Source organism: Eleginops maclovinus, chromosome 1, assembly GCF_036324505.1.
Source record: "Eleginops maclovinus isolate JMC-PN-2008 ecotype Puerto Natales chromosome 1, JC_Emac_rtc_rv5, whole genome shotgun sequence".
Taxonomy (NCBI): domain Eukaryota; kingdom Metazoa; phylum Chordata; class Actinopteri; order Perciformes; family Eleginopidae; genus Eleginops; species Eleginops maclovinus.
Window position 1 is genome coordinate 7490540 of NC_086349.1, and position 16875 is coordinate 7507414.

Genomic DNA, 16875 nt, shown 5'->3' on the forward strand with positions numbered 1-16875 from the left:
ACATTTTGGAAATGTATCTCTTTTTGTGATAAAATCTTTCTTTTCATTTACTGAAAGTTGGATTCAGAATAACACAGCCTCAACATTTTTGCACTACTGGACTGGGTTTATTTTAATACAATTATACAAACTACTAGATGTTATTCACCATGGACAAGATGTCAATGGTATTTCCCTTTGCACAGTTTGTCTGAGTTATAAACAGAGATAGTTTCTAATAATGAGAGAATCAATGGTAAAGTTTATCAGGAGCCCAACAACTTTTTAGTGGTTTTCACAGCCAAAAGTAAATGTTTTTGTCAAGTTTTTAACCAAATAAAAATGCCTTAAAGTGGCTGTTTTGCTACAGTGAACTTTGCTTTAAGTCAGGCCTCTCTGTGTGGTTGATGGTGGCGCACAGGTTTCAGATATCTTCCCACATGCAGGCATGAGGTAGTCACCAGTAAAGCTGACACCAGTAATATGTTCCAAACAAAACATTGTTATATGACATCAACTTGTACTATTTATACATTGAAAATGCATAATTGATGGGTCTTTTCTGTATTTGATTTATTGTAGTGTTTTGTGCTTCACCTATTTTATGAGCAATTCTTTAGAAAAGCCACTGCACATGTCTACATGGTCAAACACTACCCAAACAACTCATAGACTGGGAGCTAGACAGGGGAGCACCTGTTGTAATTTGGTAATGTCTGACAGGTGATGATGCTAGGGGGTAATATGAGATGGCGAACTTGAATCTTTGCTCCCTCTTGCCCATGTAAACCAGATGGTCAGCTGCCGTTAATCTCTCAGATTCATGACGAAGAACAGGCAGAACTCATTAGATCACGGAAAAGAAATGATCAGCCTGTGCAAATGTTGCCAATTTCTTTTGATGGTGTCCAACTTCATTTTAGTTAGCCAACTTTGGGAAGGCTGTGGTCAAAATCTGAAATGTAGCATCATAAATTCAAGCACTCACCATAAAGTAAATCCTCAAAAACAAAGTTAATTTATTATTGGAGACTAACAACTAAAGCCAAATTGTCAGAAATTGCAATTTGTTGAAAGAAAATTCTTTCCGTCTCTCGGAAGTATTTTTATTGAGAACATACTGTCCAAACTGCACAACAGCCAAGACATGAGATCAGATTCATCCCTGGGGGTTCAAGATAATGTTTCAAAACTGTTGGAACAGCTGGATCCCTTAAAAAAACAAAAACATTTTAATAGTATGCATAACACATTATCTTAAAAAGATCAGAATTTACAAATTGTCCTGTGAGATCATTTGTGTGGTATTTTAACAACGACTTAAATGATCATCTGCCAATTTCTTACTTGACCTCTTTCAGTAGTTGCACTGAAGGAACGTTGACATTTAGGATCGCATTCCCTAAAAATAGATGGCTTGTTAAGTGTCTCTGTGCTGCACAGCGTTTTAGGATGAACTGAGAAGCAGAAGTGTGTTACATAGTAAGTGAATAGCAAAGTCTGTGCAATGAGGATGAGCAACAGTTTTTCTCACTCACAACCCAAAATGACACAAGATGTATTGATCTACTTACGTCTTCTGGTATCGAACAATCAAGATAGTATTGGTTTTAAATTGTATTTGTGGAGACTTTTAAATACATGTCTCTAAGACCTTTGCCCCCACCATATTGGAGGTCAATGAAATGGTTTATGGTGCTCAAAACTCACATACAGTACAAATACATAAAACAGCAGTAGAAATGTAAGAAATAATTCATGAATGTTGTTGACAGCACATTGTCTGGATTAGTACCATGCATACTGCTTCTGGAAGAAAATAAATGTCGATCTGTAACGGAGACAACAATTGCAGATCCATTAACCTTCATTATATGGAAGTGGCAGAAGTTCCAGAGATGGTTATATGAAAACCAGGATGTATAAAGATAATACGGAAACTGGATATTTGAGTATAAATGATGTATTTTGGCATTGTTAATGGTTTAAATATATATGTATTTGATTGATTTCTTTTTTACCAGTAACCTCCTTAGGGATTGATGGTAATAAGGGACATCTTATTTGTGCTGGTGCTTGCTCCACCTGTCAACAGGGCCTTTAGGTACAGTAGATACTTCGTTTCTACTTCCTAACCACGCTCATTGCATGAGGTAGAAACGTTGGTAGGTCTAACACCTTGTTTAGACTGAACCACCTCAAAAGCTATTAAATGGATTACCATGGAATACTTGCGCTTCCATGAGGATGGATCCTACTGACCTCCGATTTTTCCTATGGTGCTATCAGCCGGTCAATTTACCAGATAAAAACAACTATATGGCTTACCAAATACCTGATAACATGACATCCGTTGTGTTAAGTAACGAACATTTAAACTATGAAGGTTAACAAGGTTAACATTACTACCGGCTGAGCACCACCATATTAGCATTGTCAGTTTTAGAGCATGTTAGAATCTAAGTTCAAATTCAGCTTAAATATAACACTACCTGGACATGCAAGGCACAATGATCCATTGTCCAATTCAGGGTTTTCATGTCAATGTTCATGTTCAAATCAACGAATGGCAGCATCGGATGAGAATTCAATGATTTATTAGACCTTCACAGAGTATTCCTATCTTTTGTAGTCAATCGCCATGGTTTGCACCTTGATACATGATTTCCAGTCCACCTCTTCTCTTTTGTTTTCATCTGTGCGCTTATCCTTAGCCCTTGGTCTATGTCTTCTTTATTTTCCTTCTGGCGCCTATTTCCTCAACAGTCATTTTCTTTAATGAAAACTCTATGTCTGCCTTCATTAACTCGGCCATGATGAAGTCTGATCCTGTTCGTTTCCCATTCTGTGGTCTTTTTGTCGCCTCTTTAAAACCTCCTTATTATGCGATCCTAATGACTGTGATCTATTCATTCATGTCAGCCATACTTCATTGTCAGTTATCTCGGTTTGCTGGTTCTTCCCACAGCCTGTGACTGCCTGTCACCCTTTTATAGGCCCTGTTTAGCATTCATGTCTTCAGTAAAGTAAACATGTGATGTGAGTTCCTACCATATAGTTAATCTTGCAGTCAGAGGAAGAACTGGATCTCTACTTGTTTGTCTGCATCTAGGTGGTCTTCACCATCTCTTCCAGTATTTGATTGTTTCGTCATCAGTTCCTTGTCCTGTCCAGTGTGTTTTACCGATACCCATAATTAGTAGTCTTAAAAATGGCCTGTCATGAATCCAAAAAGTTTTTAAACAGAACGTTTTTTTAAACTATTTTAGAAAATTCTTAACATTTTCATACAACAATAACAATTGGAAAGTAGATAGAAAAGTGTTTTTGTCATTAACACCCATCAGAAAAAACCCATAGAGCATGTGCATAGCTATCAGGGTGTTATAATTCAAGTCCCCCTGCACACACACTCTTTGTCTACACACTAGCTCTCAGGGACTCCTGTATGCACATAGACGACTTAAAATAGAGTTGGACACATATGTGTTCACACGTTAGGTCTAGGCGTGTCTCTAGTGGGCATAGCAGGTTCTGGTTACACATGAGAGGCTGAAGGGGCTTAATATTGCACAGACCCGGCACAGGACTTCACTCTTCCCTCCTACAGTGGCACAGTAGCTGACCACCCTTTTTCAGTCCTAAGGGAGCGTTTCCTAGAAGAGCATCACCATGCCTAAAGTCTCAGTGCCAGGTGAGTATAGGCAGAATGACTCTCGGTTTGAACGTTTACACTCATCTACAAAGAGCATTTGGATATCATTTTCGAGAGGTTTAATTACATGACTATACAGATGAACTGAGGAAGTGAGGAAGCATTCACTATAAATGTTTTATTCACTTTATTATTTTCATGCTTTTCCATGAGATGTTTTGACCAACATGTATAACTAAAAAAAAACTTGACCTTTCGGTCAAAATGCCACCCTCATGTCTGCTTGTTGGGATGCATGGAAAGAATAGAAGTGAGAACTGGCAGAACTTGCAAATATGCTTTGAATGCATATTACAAGTGTCAAGCCTCTTACTATGTGTAATATAAACAGCTGTCAAGGAAATACATTCCCATCTGTCAGCCATTGTTAGATTGTCAGTCTAATGTATGGCACTGACAGCTTTAATGGCAGGTTCTTTGGGGTTAAAATGCATATAGTTCCAATATGAAGTCAATTCAGACTAAAATATAGCCATTGCAAGGTGTCATTATCTTCTCATTATTGGAAATAACTCAATGAAAATGACATTAACCTTTGTGATTTGTGTGATTCCAATTCCAATTAAGCATTTTAAAGCATTTAAAATTCATATTATAAATCTCTGGGGTTATTTTTCTATCGAGGAATTGAATATCAGCTGTCAAAATGTCAAGAGACAGGTTTGATTGATCTGAAGCATCAGCAGATTCTCAAAGGTTAATTTTTACTTTTGACCTTTTTTTCCATTTTTCTTCCAATCCCAGTTTAAAAAACGCTTCACCATTACTACTAATACAATGCTGTTGTAAAGATTGCTAATTATAGACTTACCATACTGCCAGGTATAATGACACATTATGCCTTTAACAGTTTTTCAAAGGATAGAAAATAGAAATACAATGGTCTAGCCAGCTGCTGCCTTAAGAGCTTAGTTTCACGACTAATAGGCATTTGTAATTATTTAGCAGGTATTGGTGGAGCGTGTTTTTCAGACCACGTTGCCACCTGTTGCTTACATTATGACAAGGATTCCACACCGGTGTTGTCGTGCAGTCCATGCAAGCAGCTTTTACGATCTGCCAAAGCAGGCATAGAGAGCTGACAATAAATGTATGAATGATAAAGACCGATGAGTCTTATATTAAAGGGCCAGTTTACCAAAATACCAACATAGCCACATAGATTTTTTTTACTGTATTGATTTTTGGCCTTTAAACAATGTCAAGAAACACGTCATAGATGCTAACTGTTACATATTCCTTTTTAGTATATAGTCCCTGAAACTTGTTTTTTTTTTTCTTTGAACTTACTCCCTTTTAATGGCTGCTTGAGGCATCACCACACTCACTTTGTTTCCCTCTAACCTGGACCCTCACACCCTGACTGGGAATGTTTGCTTCCTCATCAGAGGGAGGGAGGGAGCTGACAAATTTCCTCAGTAGTTTGGGAAAGACGAGAAGCATTTAAAAAGCATGATTTACAGTATGGATAGATGTGAGACAGTCACATCTACAAGTAGCCTATTCTTTCTCCAAAGCCTATTTGAATGCAACCTATAATATGGATCTTGTTAAATGAACTGGGTGTTTACACCAGACCATATGAAATGGGGAAAAAATGAATATAGTTGGAATGGACACCATTTATTATATATTGTTCAAATTCAATTTCAGTTCCATTTGTATCAGATGCCTTACAAACAGAGCATCAGCAAACATAACTGAACTCAATGTGAACCTTTATATTAATAAATGACTCTGCCACCATGGGACTGCTTATCAGTTAGCAAAGCAGCGCACAGACAAGAATTAATTGATCTTCAGACTTGTTTGAGCCCATTGAGGACTGCCAGGGAGAAACAGGAAATGCATCTTCACATGCACAGAGAGGTTTCGTAATGGTATCGGTGCAGTCATGGAATCACATCACCTGAGTATCCTGCATATTTGATCTAAAACGTCCCCAGAAGGACTGAGACCACGAGATCATGCATGTGTCATGAAGATGCAATAACGGTCTTGTCCAGCTGCTGTCATTTAAACATTATGTAAATTCCACTTAACAAGTCATGTTTCCTCCATTATTCATCCTCAAACTGTATGTTACATTAATTCCACTTATCCATTCACCATTAAGTGTATGCATTGTACCGATACCTCATTTAATTGCTCATTACCTTATCTTCTGCAATTGCATGTATTTCGAATGAGAATTCTATATCGCTAATTCATTCATATTTAAGTAAAGGTAAAGTCTGTATCTAAAATGTGATAAATTAACAAATACAGCAGTAAAATTGTCTTATGCATCTACTGTAACACTCAGTTGGTTTGTATCACCTTTCTAACCAATGCTTTTCTAACACTCTCTTTCCTATTCCTGGTGGTACTACTTTCTTGGTGGGCGTAATCAGGTCAGAGTAAGTATCCAGGGTGAGAAGTGAAATACCAAAATCTCTTTGGCCATATGTGCCATGTGTCTTAGAGTAGAAAGCTTTGGCTCGTGGCTAGACTGTGCATGTAACAGGTTTAGTTTGAAAGTAGTAAAGCAAGAAATGCCACTCTTGTAGTGTACTGTTTGTTTTGCTTGTTGCAGAACTTGTTCATAGCTTGGTTCTTTGTGGACCTTGACCCTCGTTTTTTGTCATTCTTTCAACGCAAATTCTTATCAAATCAGCCCACTAACATCCTGATGGATTGGGTGCAAATAACAATTACAATGATGAATATACAGTGAGAGATGATAAGAAAACTGGGTCTGTAATTAATTAATTAGAAGCTTTGAAAATTCTATTTACGACCAAATATTAGGGCCATTGTGGGTTAAAAAAAATTGCCGGGTCAGGGGGGTAATATTCAGGCAAAAAATATAGAATTTCCCCAATAAAAGTTCTTCATTTACAAAAAAATGTCTTTTTAATAACTTTTTAATGTCATAAATATCCCCCCAAAAGTCTTGTAAATGTAAGACTTTTATCTTTGAAACTCAGATTTATTTTCCTGGATTATTACTTGGAATAGAATGTTTTTACCTGCAATGGCCCTAACACACTTTTATGCATATGAGTCCAGCCATGTCATATAGTGTATAGTATTTTATATAGTAGTTTTCTCCAAGTGCATGGGACCCAACTGGAATTAGGGATTGCAGATTTGTAGTTGCTGATTCAATCTTTGGTCGTGTATACAACGCATGTGCTGGAGTCTGTACACAGCAGGTTGGGTAATGTATGTGCCCTTTTTTCACAAGAAGATGTAGGATGTCATGTGCACCATTCATTCGTCAAGAATCTTAATCATTCTCCATTCATATTCATGCAGCATAGATTAGAGGTCAAGAGCTTCTGTTTGTGGCCCGTAGCCTTAATCTATTTAGTTTAGTGCTGCATGAATTGGTTGAAGCAGAATAAATTCCTGTTATTAATCAAACAAACTATGCTGTGCCTGACAGAGACCGATGATAAGATGAGGGCCTTCGCGGAACAGGTCTTTGCGTCGGAGACCAAAAGTGAAGATGTCCGCGATGAGCTCTCTATATTTGATGTGGATGAGGACTGTCCCATCATGCACATGGAGATGGCCCACCATCTGCACTCTGAGGATGATGCTGAGAAACGGTGAGATGGGGGATCATATGTTGTCAGTCTGTGCTTGTGTCGTAACAAACTAATCACACTGTGAAAAGAAATAAAATACTTTGAAGGGAAACTTTACAGATGTGAAACAGTCTTTCTATTGTTGCAGTGTGGCTGGTATGGGCAACCATGTTTGTATACCTTCCTTGTTACAGAGTCCTTAATAATTGCCTGAAAATCCTGCTGGACGACTTAATGTTTTTCCAATTTCAGTGATATAAAGTGGGTTTAAAATTTGCAACGTTTCCCATTGAGGTTTAATATACTTAGTCTTCAGGGGAATGTATTTAGCTTTCACAAAAAAACATTTCAGACATTTTGACATCAGGTGAAGCCAACCACCAAATATTTTTTTATCCTTATGCACAGCAAGAGGCACCAGCACTGCCACACCATGTCCCTGCCAGCAGCCTCTGGCAAGGCAGGTGGAGCCACTGTAGTGTCAGTGGAAGTGGAGACACCCACCTACCTGGAAGTACCTGACTTCCAGAGAGTGGCCATCATCGGGGACTACGCCTCTGGGGTATGCTAAATTTTCCTTCAAAGTTAAAGTGGGGGATTTTCACATAAATTAAAGCCTGTTCAGTTAAAGCCCAAACAAGTTCAGTAAATAATAATAATAACAACAACAACAACAACAACAACAACAACAACAACCATGTAACCCTGTTACTGAACACTGAGTCTCTTTTTTCATTTTCAACAGGGAGTCTAAGGTTCAACAATAGGAACAACAAATAAGTTCCTACCTTGTACCTTCTTTTCAAATTTGAAAGACAAACACATTTTGGAGAGTTTGATAATATGATCACTTTATTTATTTTAGTTTACTGGACATTCAGTTAAAGAAGAAAGTTAATTCATTCCTAATATGAGTAAGTTGATTTAAAGGACTTTTTTCCTAATATGCTTGTTTTTCTTTTTTCTTCTTTTCTTTTCTCCAAAAGTTAAATAATGGATACAACTTACAGCTACTTAACTTAGCCAAGCATAACAACAGGAAATTGACCTCCTTTAAGTTTAAACAAATGTGTTTTGACATAGCATTTACTATATGTCACCATTGCTCACCAAAGCTTCCTAAACTAGAGTTGGGTCAAGTTGACTTGGATACAGACTTTAAATTTCACTGAGTAAACATGTCTGTGGGTTGGTGGCCTTGAAGCCTCCCTCTCACTAACAGAGGCCCATGAATGGAGCTCATCTGAGAGCAGGCTGGGGTTTAAGTTTCATGACTGTCGGTTTGACATTTACAAGCAGAGAAACACCTTGGAGGAGCTTATTGATGTTTCGGCATTATCCTACTTAAAACCTCACATTAATTAAGATATATTTCAAGAATACTGACTATAAAACTAAATATAACAGAAAGCACATGGAAGCTTTTTGAATGCACCGTGTTGAATCAAACAGCAAAATAGGGACAGTGTTATCTACAGATAACTGTTAACTTTAAAAAATGTTTTCCCTAAAATTCCTCTAACCCTTCAATCAAACCGTCACAAATCATTCATTACGTTTTGTAGTAAGGCTTTTGCACAAGTGTGGGGGCTGGCATAGCCACAACTCTTAAATCTGTAACATCTTCTAAATCCAACTATCAGGTGACCATGGATGACTTTGAGCTGTCCTGTAAGGGTCTGTACCGTGCCTTGACCATCAGGGAGAAGTACATGAGGATTGCCTACCAGCGTTTCCCACGAACAACATCCGAGTACCTGTGTGAAATCGAGGGAGAGTCTTTCAAACCTGAAGATCAGGTGCAGCCAGGTGAGAAGGAAAGCTCATTAGGGTGATGAACCTGTGGTTTAACTAAATGAATTATCAATGTGTTTTCTTTACCATTGGGTATCCTTTATGAATCATTTGTATGGTAAGTCCAACTAATTATTGAGGAAGAGTTATTCAAAAGGATGGACTTGTCTAAGACTTGATAATGGACTAGAACTTCTACTTTGGTACAACTGCTGTTTTATTTGTAACTACTAGTGTGTTATTAACCTTTTTCCTGCATTGACTAGAAGGAATTTCATACAGTACAAGCTGATTGTGCAGGAGAATAGAGGAGTATTGTTAAAAAGACACCTTGGGCTATAATGGGCTTGAAAAACATTCAAAAGGCTCTGAACACTTTCTTGACCTGCTCTAATGCCTATGGATTTGTACTTGACTCTAAGTTCACTGGTGCTGGTCTGGGAATGGACGTGGATTCAATTGAATTGTTCTTCACTAAAATAACTTGGTTACATTCTACCTTTGCATCCTTCTATCAGTCTTCACTACTCCTCCAAAGAACGGAGAAGACCCCTTTGATGCTAACACCCTGCCAAAGAATCTGGGATACGTTGCTCGTATGAAGGATGGTGTCATCTACGTGTACAACGATGCTGCTGCTGCCGATAAACATGAGCACAAAGACCTGCCCTGCCCCGACTACAACACCTTCATTGACGACATGAACTTCCTCATTGCTCTCATTGCACAGGGCCCAACGTGAGTCCTTTGAAATGCTTTGATTGTTCTGTTTTACATTTTTATTACTGAAATGTCTCAACAATCTCTGTTGTTCCTCCAATATTTCTTGTACAACACCGTTCTTTTAATGTATGTCAAGTAGATGATACCCAGGGTTGACTTACTATTATATAATTTAACCCAAGCCGTTACAGGAGATCCATGAAGTGGCGCAAAAAAGATGAAAGTTGTATATTTATGAGAATAAAGTTGAATATTCTTTGAGAATAAATTCATACATTTACAAAAGAAAAATCACAATTTTACTAGAAAAAACTTGAATATTCTCTCAGCTTATTAAATCAAGGATATGAAAGAAAAAACTTATATGGGGTTAAAGTCACACATTTATAAGAAGAATAAAAACTAAACAAATACAGACACCACAAATTAACTTTGCCATGTTAGAGTCCTTGACAAAAAAATCTTAATATACTTTTTTCGCATAAAGAAACTTTCCTATGAATTATATCAAAAAAATATATATATGTTACCTTTACTCTAATTGAACACGTCAGCAGAATATTACCCTCTTCTCTGACTGCTTATCACATTTTATAAATGTACAATAAGCCTTATACTTACAAACCCTAATGAAACTTGTCTGCACATCTGCTATTTGACAGCTGCATGTGTATAACCTCACAATGAATCTAATGAGTTAATATGCTTCTCTTTGTTTTTCAGTAAGACTTACACTCACCGTCGTCTCAAGTTCCTCATGTCAAAGTTCAACGTGCACGAGATGCTGAATGAGATGGAGGAGATGAAGGAGTTGAAGTCAAACCCCCACAGGGACTTCTACAATTGCAGGAAGGTAGCCATCAAAATTTTGCATGGACACCACGTGTCTTTAGCTCCCTCTTGTGACCAATCATTGTTACTACACTACATAAACCTCAGTGATCCACCCTCCACCATCTCTCTGTCCTTACAGGTGGACACCCACATCCACGCTGCCGCCTGCATGAACCAGAAGCACCTGCTGCGCTTCATCAAGAGGTCGTACCGCGTGGACGCTGACCGCATCGTGCACAAGCTAAACGGGAAAGAGGTCACCATGAAGGAGCTCTTTGAGTCCCTCCACCTGCATCCTTATGACCTCACTGTGGACTCCCTGGATGTGCACGCTGTACGTTACTCACATGAAACATTGGGGGGTTTAGATTTGAACGGGCAATATAGTTCAAATACATTGGTCCAAATTCAATAACCAAAGAAAGGAAATGAGAACTTGCGGTTCTCTGACTGTGTTAAAGAATACCCAAGTATTTAATAGCTTTGAGGAGTTACAGTTGTAAAGGTAGCTGAGAACATCGACTAAGGTTTTATGATTTAAAAAAATGTAGAACTACTACAGCACCCCTTAAAAGTCAAATGCCCTATGTGACCAAAAATGTAATACTTAACTGTCTTAAATGTACACCCATGTTACACACTTCCAAGTTTCATTATAATCAGACTTATAGTTTTTTTGTAATCCTTCTGACAAACCAACAAACCAAACCAAAACATAACCCTTGGCGGATGTAATAAATAAATCCCATTGTCCCATTGCCTCTTTTAACCTGATATGATTTAAATGTCTTTTCTTGTCTCTCTTGTTGTTTCTCTGAAGGGAAGACAAACCTTCCAGCGTTTCGATAAGTTTAATGCCAAGTACAACCCTGTGGGAGCCAGTGAGCTGCGTGACCTGTACATGAAGACAGAGAACCACATTGGTGGAGAGTACTTTGCCACCATTATCAAGGTCAGTTGTTAATGAAAAGATAAGAAACATCACAGAAAAAACGTTCTTGAAGAATAGTCTATGATAACTAAAGATCCATATTTATCTAACCAAAGTAGCTTCTGAAATTAGATATACCTGACAAATGTATAATCAACTATATGCCAAACATCATGTGATCTGGTCCTGATTTGACTTATTTGTAACCAGGAAGTAGCAAATGACTTGGAGGAGGCCAAGTACCAGTATGCTGAACCTCGTCTGTCTATTTACGGCTGCAACCCCAGCGAGTGGGAGAAGCTCTCTAGCTGGTTTGTCAGGCACAGAGTCTTCTCCCCAAACCTCAAATGGATGATTCAAATTCCCAGGATCTAGTAAGTCTTTAATGTAGATTTTTTCTTCTTTGCAGTTTGACCAACTGTCAGACAAATTATGTATCATGTTGAGAAAAAGTTTATTTTGACCCCCCTGAAAGTCTGAAAAAGTCCGACTGAGTGAAAGATGTATAGAATTGATGAGTTTGTTCTGTCCCTCTTCTACCTTAGCGACATCTTTAGAGCCAGGAACTTTGTGCCCCACTTTGGCAAGATGTTGGAGAACATTTTCCTTCCAGTGTTCCAGGCCACCATCGACCCACACTCCAACCCCGATCTCAGCATCTTCCTCCAGCATGTGAGTCATTAATTAATAAGTCATGAAAAATATGAATGGGTAATGATAATGAAAACATCTTAGAAACAAGAAACTCAATTGTTTCTTGGTTAAAGGACTGAATTCCCCTCCATGAATTGCAGACTATATGAAAATGACTGGGGTGAAAGGGATTCCCCCAGAATAAGCTCCAGAGTAAAGCCCCTTATTCCTTGTATAAATCACAGTTTGCCCCCTGGTGTTTAGGTGACAGGTTTCGACAGCGTGGATGATGAGTCCAAGCACAGTGGTCACATGTTCTGCACCAAGAGCCCCAAACCAGAAGAGTGGGACATCGCCAAGAACCCCTCCTACACCTACTACATCTACTATATGTATGCCAACATCACAGTTCTCAACCAGCTCCGTAGGTAAGCAACTTTTTCTATTAAAAAAAGTGTTTGTCTTTTTAATTTAAGTGCAGAAACACAATTTTTTTCATGATGTTTTTCGCCTCATTTGTTTACATATTATCTCTGTAAATATGGAAGCCCTGAGAGGCATGTGAGGAAAATGTATTTCTGGCCCTTCTGGTTTTCTAATTTGGATTTTAATTATTTTAATTTCTTGTGTTTATGAATTGGGTTTAAACAGGTGAAGTTCCTTGATTTTAAAAAAAGTGTAAAAATGTTTCCATCTGCAAAAAAAGGTTTTGTTTGCTAGAAAGATATAACGCTAATGTTACAGAACTTTCTAGCACATAATATATTTACGTACGTTTTGATTTGATGGAATAATTGACCTTTGACTGGAATAACACATTCATCTTTTTTATCCTATTTTTAACATGGGGTAGTTGTCTGTTACAGCCTCATGTGGCTGAGTGAGTAATACAATGACAAACAAATCAACCTGGCTAAAAGGAATTTCATTTCACAGCTTTGTTCCCCACCTTTTTCACAAATTAGAAAGATACAGTATGTAAAGAACTAAGAAAATTCCTGTGTGATAAACACAGGAGAAATGCATCTTCCTTTACCTTTGTGGGCTACTGTAGAATGCCCCCAGTAAGTTTGATGTAAAACACTTGTTTATCATCTGCTTTACAGAGAGAGGGGGATGAACACTTTCACGTTCAGGCCTCACTGCGGTGAAGCCGGGGCCGTCACCCATCTGCTGGCTGCCTTCATGACTGCTGACAACATCTCTCACGGCCTCAACCTCAAGAAGGTAAATGCTCCAATCACTTTCTTAAAGTCAATTCAGCTTCACTTAGCAAAGACTACCATAGCTGCCTTTAGAATACCATACATACTTCAAACAAAAACTCCTATTATTTAATCGTCTGGAGTCTGGAATGAACACCTGTTAACCAGGGAGAGGAGCATCTTTGTGGAAATAAAGCTAGGTTTCCAAAATGTTATGGATTTATACAGCGCTTTTTCACATTGTTTTTGGCATCTTTTGGCATTATAGATATTGTGTGAGCTACCAATATTATTTATACCTTTAAGGCACAATACAGAGATGCTGGCATTACATTTAGAAATACAATCAGTCAATAGAAGCACCCTATTATTCTAGGTTTTAAGGTTTTACCTTAATTACAACTTGTATTGTTCTAACAACCTTCCATACATCTTCTTTATTCTCCGCACCCAATTAAATATATAAAAGACCTACTCCTTGAATCTGACATTTTTATCTGAAATCATCATCTTTCTGGATGGTATTTTATTATCTCTGAAAGGATATTAAGGCTTCATTCTTAAATGGCTTGATGTTTGAAATATAGATCCAAATGGGTGTTATCCTGGATCTTATTACCTGTATTAATGTTCAGGATTTAGTTGTTTTCATTTCTTATGAACTTTCACTTTCATAGTGAAAACCAATTCAAGTTTCTGTTAAAACAACAGTGTTAACCAAATTTTCAACTGCAGTCGTTTGGCGAGACGATTTTAAACCAGTGGGGTAATATAATTCTTAATACCTGTAAACTCATTTTTGCTTATTTATTATGCTTCAGGCAGTGGAAACAGCCTGAGGATCTAAAAGTAGCTGAAAGTGTTGAAAACCTTAAAAGTAAATGTAAAAACCTGGTTGTTGATTAAGAAAGGCTTATAGACATTAACAATATTTTATTTACTTACGTTGTTGTAAAATACTACAACTGTTTAATTGTATTATTCTTATTTTCAAGCTGTTAATTACTATAACTTTTAAATCTATTTTATAACATTTTCATAATTTGTATTGTCCCCCTGTGCCTTTTTCTTCTTTTTTTTTACATGATCTGCACTCATGTGTCTTGATTTCAATTTGTCTATCATCTTTGAAAGCCTTTTAACTTCAAAGATGCTATAGAAACAAAGTTTGATTCATTGAGTGACTAGACTACCGTGAAAAATAAAAGCAAGAAAGTCAAAATACCAGACCTTGACTAATAATATCCCAAATTGACAGAGCTATATCTTGTAAACTGATCATATATCTTTCACCCTTCCACCCCCAGAGTCCTGTGCTGCAGTACCTGTACTACTTGACCCAGATCCCCATCGCCATGTCCCCACTCAGCAACAACAGCCTGTTCCTGGAATACGCCAAGAACCCGCTGCTGGAGTTCCACAAGAAAGGCCTGGTGGTTTCTCTGTCCACAGACGACCCCATGCAGTTCCATTACACCAAGGTCTGAGCCCATGGAGAGAGGGGACAATGGTGCATGCTGTGCTAAATATAATCAGTATTGTATTACATCTATAGATGATTACATTTAGTTCTACTTACATTGTACATGCAAAGGAATTGTTGCACACTCAAATGGAAATAGACTTGGATTTGCATTGAATGAACATGTAGAGTATGCAGTTGTGCGCAAAATTAACTAAACAAACACTGCCATCCCTGGAAAATGCTGTCTTCCCCGGTAATGACAACCCCTATTACGCTATCTGATGGTAGCTGTGTCTCTACTAAACTCAGGAACTTTAAGTTGGAGTGATCCAAATATTAGAGTCTAAGTCTTGATCTTTGTGTCCACAGGAACCCCTGATGGAAGAGTACGCCATTGCAGCCCAGGTCTTCAAGCTCAGTACCTGCGACATGTGTGAGATCTCAAGGAACAGCGTCATCCAGAGCGCCATGTCTGATGGGGTAACACACCTGATGGAGAGCTTTAATGGAATACTTTACCTCCATTCATTCATTTGAATATCAATTACTCCCCTCGTGTTATTTACAAATCTTGAAGAAAACTGCCATTTTTGTTCACTAAAGCCCAGCTAAGTGTCTATGAGTACAAATATATATTTATAAAGGGTAAAGATTTATCAGCATGGAAAGCGAGTCTTGAATGTTTTTTGGAGAATGGAGTCCGAGCAATTTAGTAGCTATCACGTCAAAGAGTTTCCAAAAACAATGGAAATTCTCAATGAAATGAAGTAAATGAAGTCCAAGTTTCACTCAGCAAAACTATATAACTCACTACTCATACAGTATAAACCAAGTCATATTTAATGTGCTCACTACTTCCCAAACGCATTTTTGCTAAACCTTATAAATGTCAACTTTATCGGTGAAGTATTCCTTTAAATTTTGTTATATTTAGTTGACATTTTTAACACACCAAATTAATATACTGTAAAATGGGTGTTTCTTTTAATATCGGCGACAGAATTGCAGAGGGGTCTCTGTACTCAAAAGCTTCATTTGAAATCTGCATTGTACAGGCTGTTGTTAAATCGAAGTGGTTATCATGTTGTGATTTCATAGTATTTATTCACGCACTGAAACATGCCTTTGTTTTCTTTCCGTGTTCCAGGAGAAGAAACAGTTCCTTGGTAAAGACTACCTGAAGGAGGGTCCCGAGGGCAACGACATCCGTAAAACCAACGTGGCCCAGATCCGTATGGCCTATCGTTATGAGACCCTGTGCTACGAGCTCAACCGCATCAAAGAAGGCTTGAAGTCTGAGTAAACACACTCAAACTAATCTCTCTAATGTGATGTAGAAACGTTTCTACATTTGTTTTTCAAAGTAACTCTTAAGCAACTGAATCTTAAAGAAACTTGAGCCTCTAAAACACTGATGTTATCTCCTTTGGAGGAGGACACTTTTTGTTTTCACGTTATCTGTACACCTTCTTCAATTGATTTGTACACCACAGTATAAGTATTCCATATGGAGAAACATCATGTATGAGAATGAAAGGAAATACAATATAAAATGAAAACAGTCTTGAGTGGTAGCTTCCCTATTTCATAAATGAATCAGGACTACATTGCAATAATATTTACTTGATAGCAGGATTTAGTCTTGTGTTGATTCTGTGATTTGGCTTTTGCTGAACTAAAACTGAACTAAAACTTTAAGAGTTTAGCTGCATAAACATTTAATTGTATCAGCAGAATGAAAGGGGAAAATATACATGAGTAATGAACGTATTGGTCTGAGTTGTCTCATGCATCACTTTTTGTAATAGTGAAAGATCTTTCATGGTGTATGCCATTCCCATGAAGTCACACCCCTCATTTCTTTGAACATCGAAACTGGAACAACTGGAACAACTGGAACAACAATGGTCAACATTAGCTATATCTCAGCTAGATTTTGTTCCCAATAAATACTGATTGATAAATGATGTCTTGGATTTATTTTAAAAGTTTAAAGGACTAAATTAAGGACTAAAACCACT

At 37.7% G+C, this 16875-nt stretch overlaps 1 protein-coding gene across 1 annotated transcript; it reads left to right on the top strand.

The window, feature by feature from the left end:
• Positions 1 to 3485: 3485 nt before the first annotated feature.
• Positions 3486 to 16818, top strand: ampd1 (adenosine monophosphate deaminase 1 (isoform M)). Its single transcript, XM_063895493.1, has 15 exons — positions 3486 to 3673; positions 7125 to 7290; positions 7678 to 7831; positions 8913 to 9078; positions 9582 to 9801; positions 10510 to 10639; positions 10760 to 10954; positions 11441 to 11572; positions 11762 to 11925; positions 12097 to 12223; positions 12449 to 12612; positions 13291 to 13411; positions 14697 to 14870; positions 15224 to 15334; positions 16002 to 16818. Exons 1-15 carry the CDS (start codon positions 3652 to 3654, stop codon positions 16155 to 16157), a joined length of 2202 nt encoding a protein of 733 aa, XP_063751563.1. The 5' UTR covers positions 3486 to 3651; the 3' UTR covers positions 16158 to 16818.
• Positions 16819 to 16875: the final 57 nt, after the last annotated feature.

Coding starts and splice junctions, on each gene's coding strand:
- ampd1 (XM_063895493.1), top strand. CDS start 3,652: ATGCCTAAAGTCTCAGTGCCAG. Junction 11,573..11,761: donor ACTTTGCCACCATTATCAAG/GTCAGTTGTTAA, acceptor ATTTGTAACCAG/GAAGTAGCAAATGACTTGGA. Junction 14,871..15,223: donor TGCAGTTCCATTACACCAAG/GTCTGAGCCCAT, acceptor TTGTGTCCACAG/GAACCCCTGATGGAAGAGTA.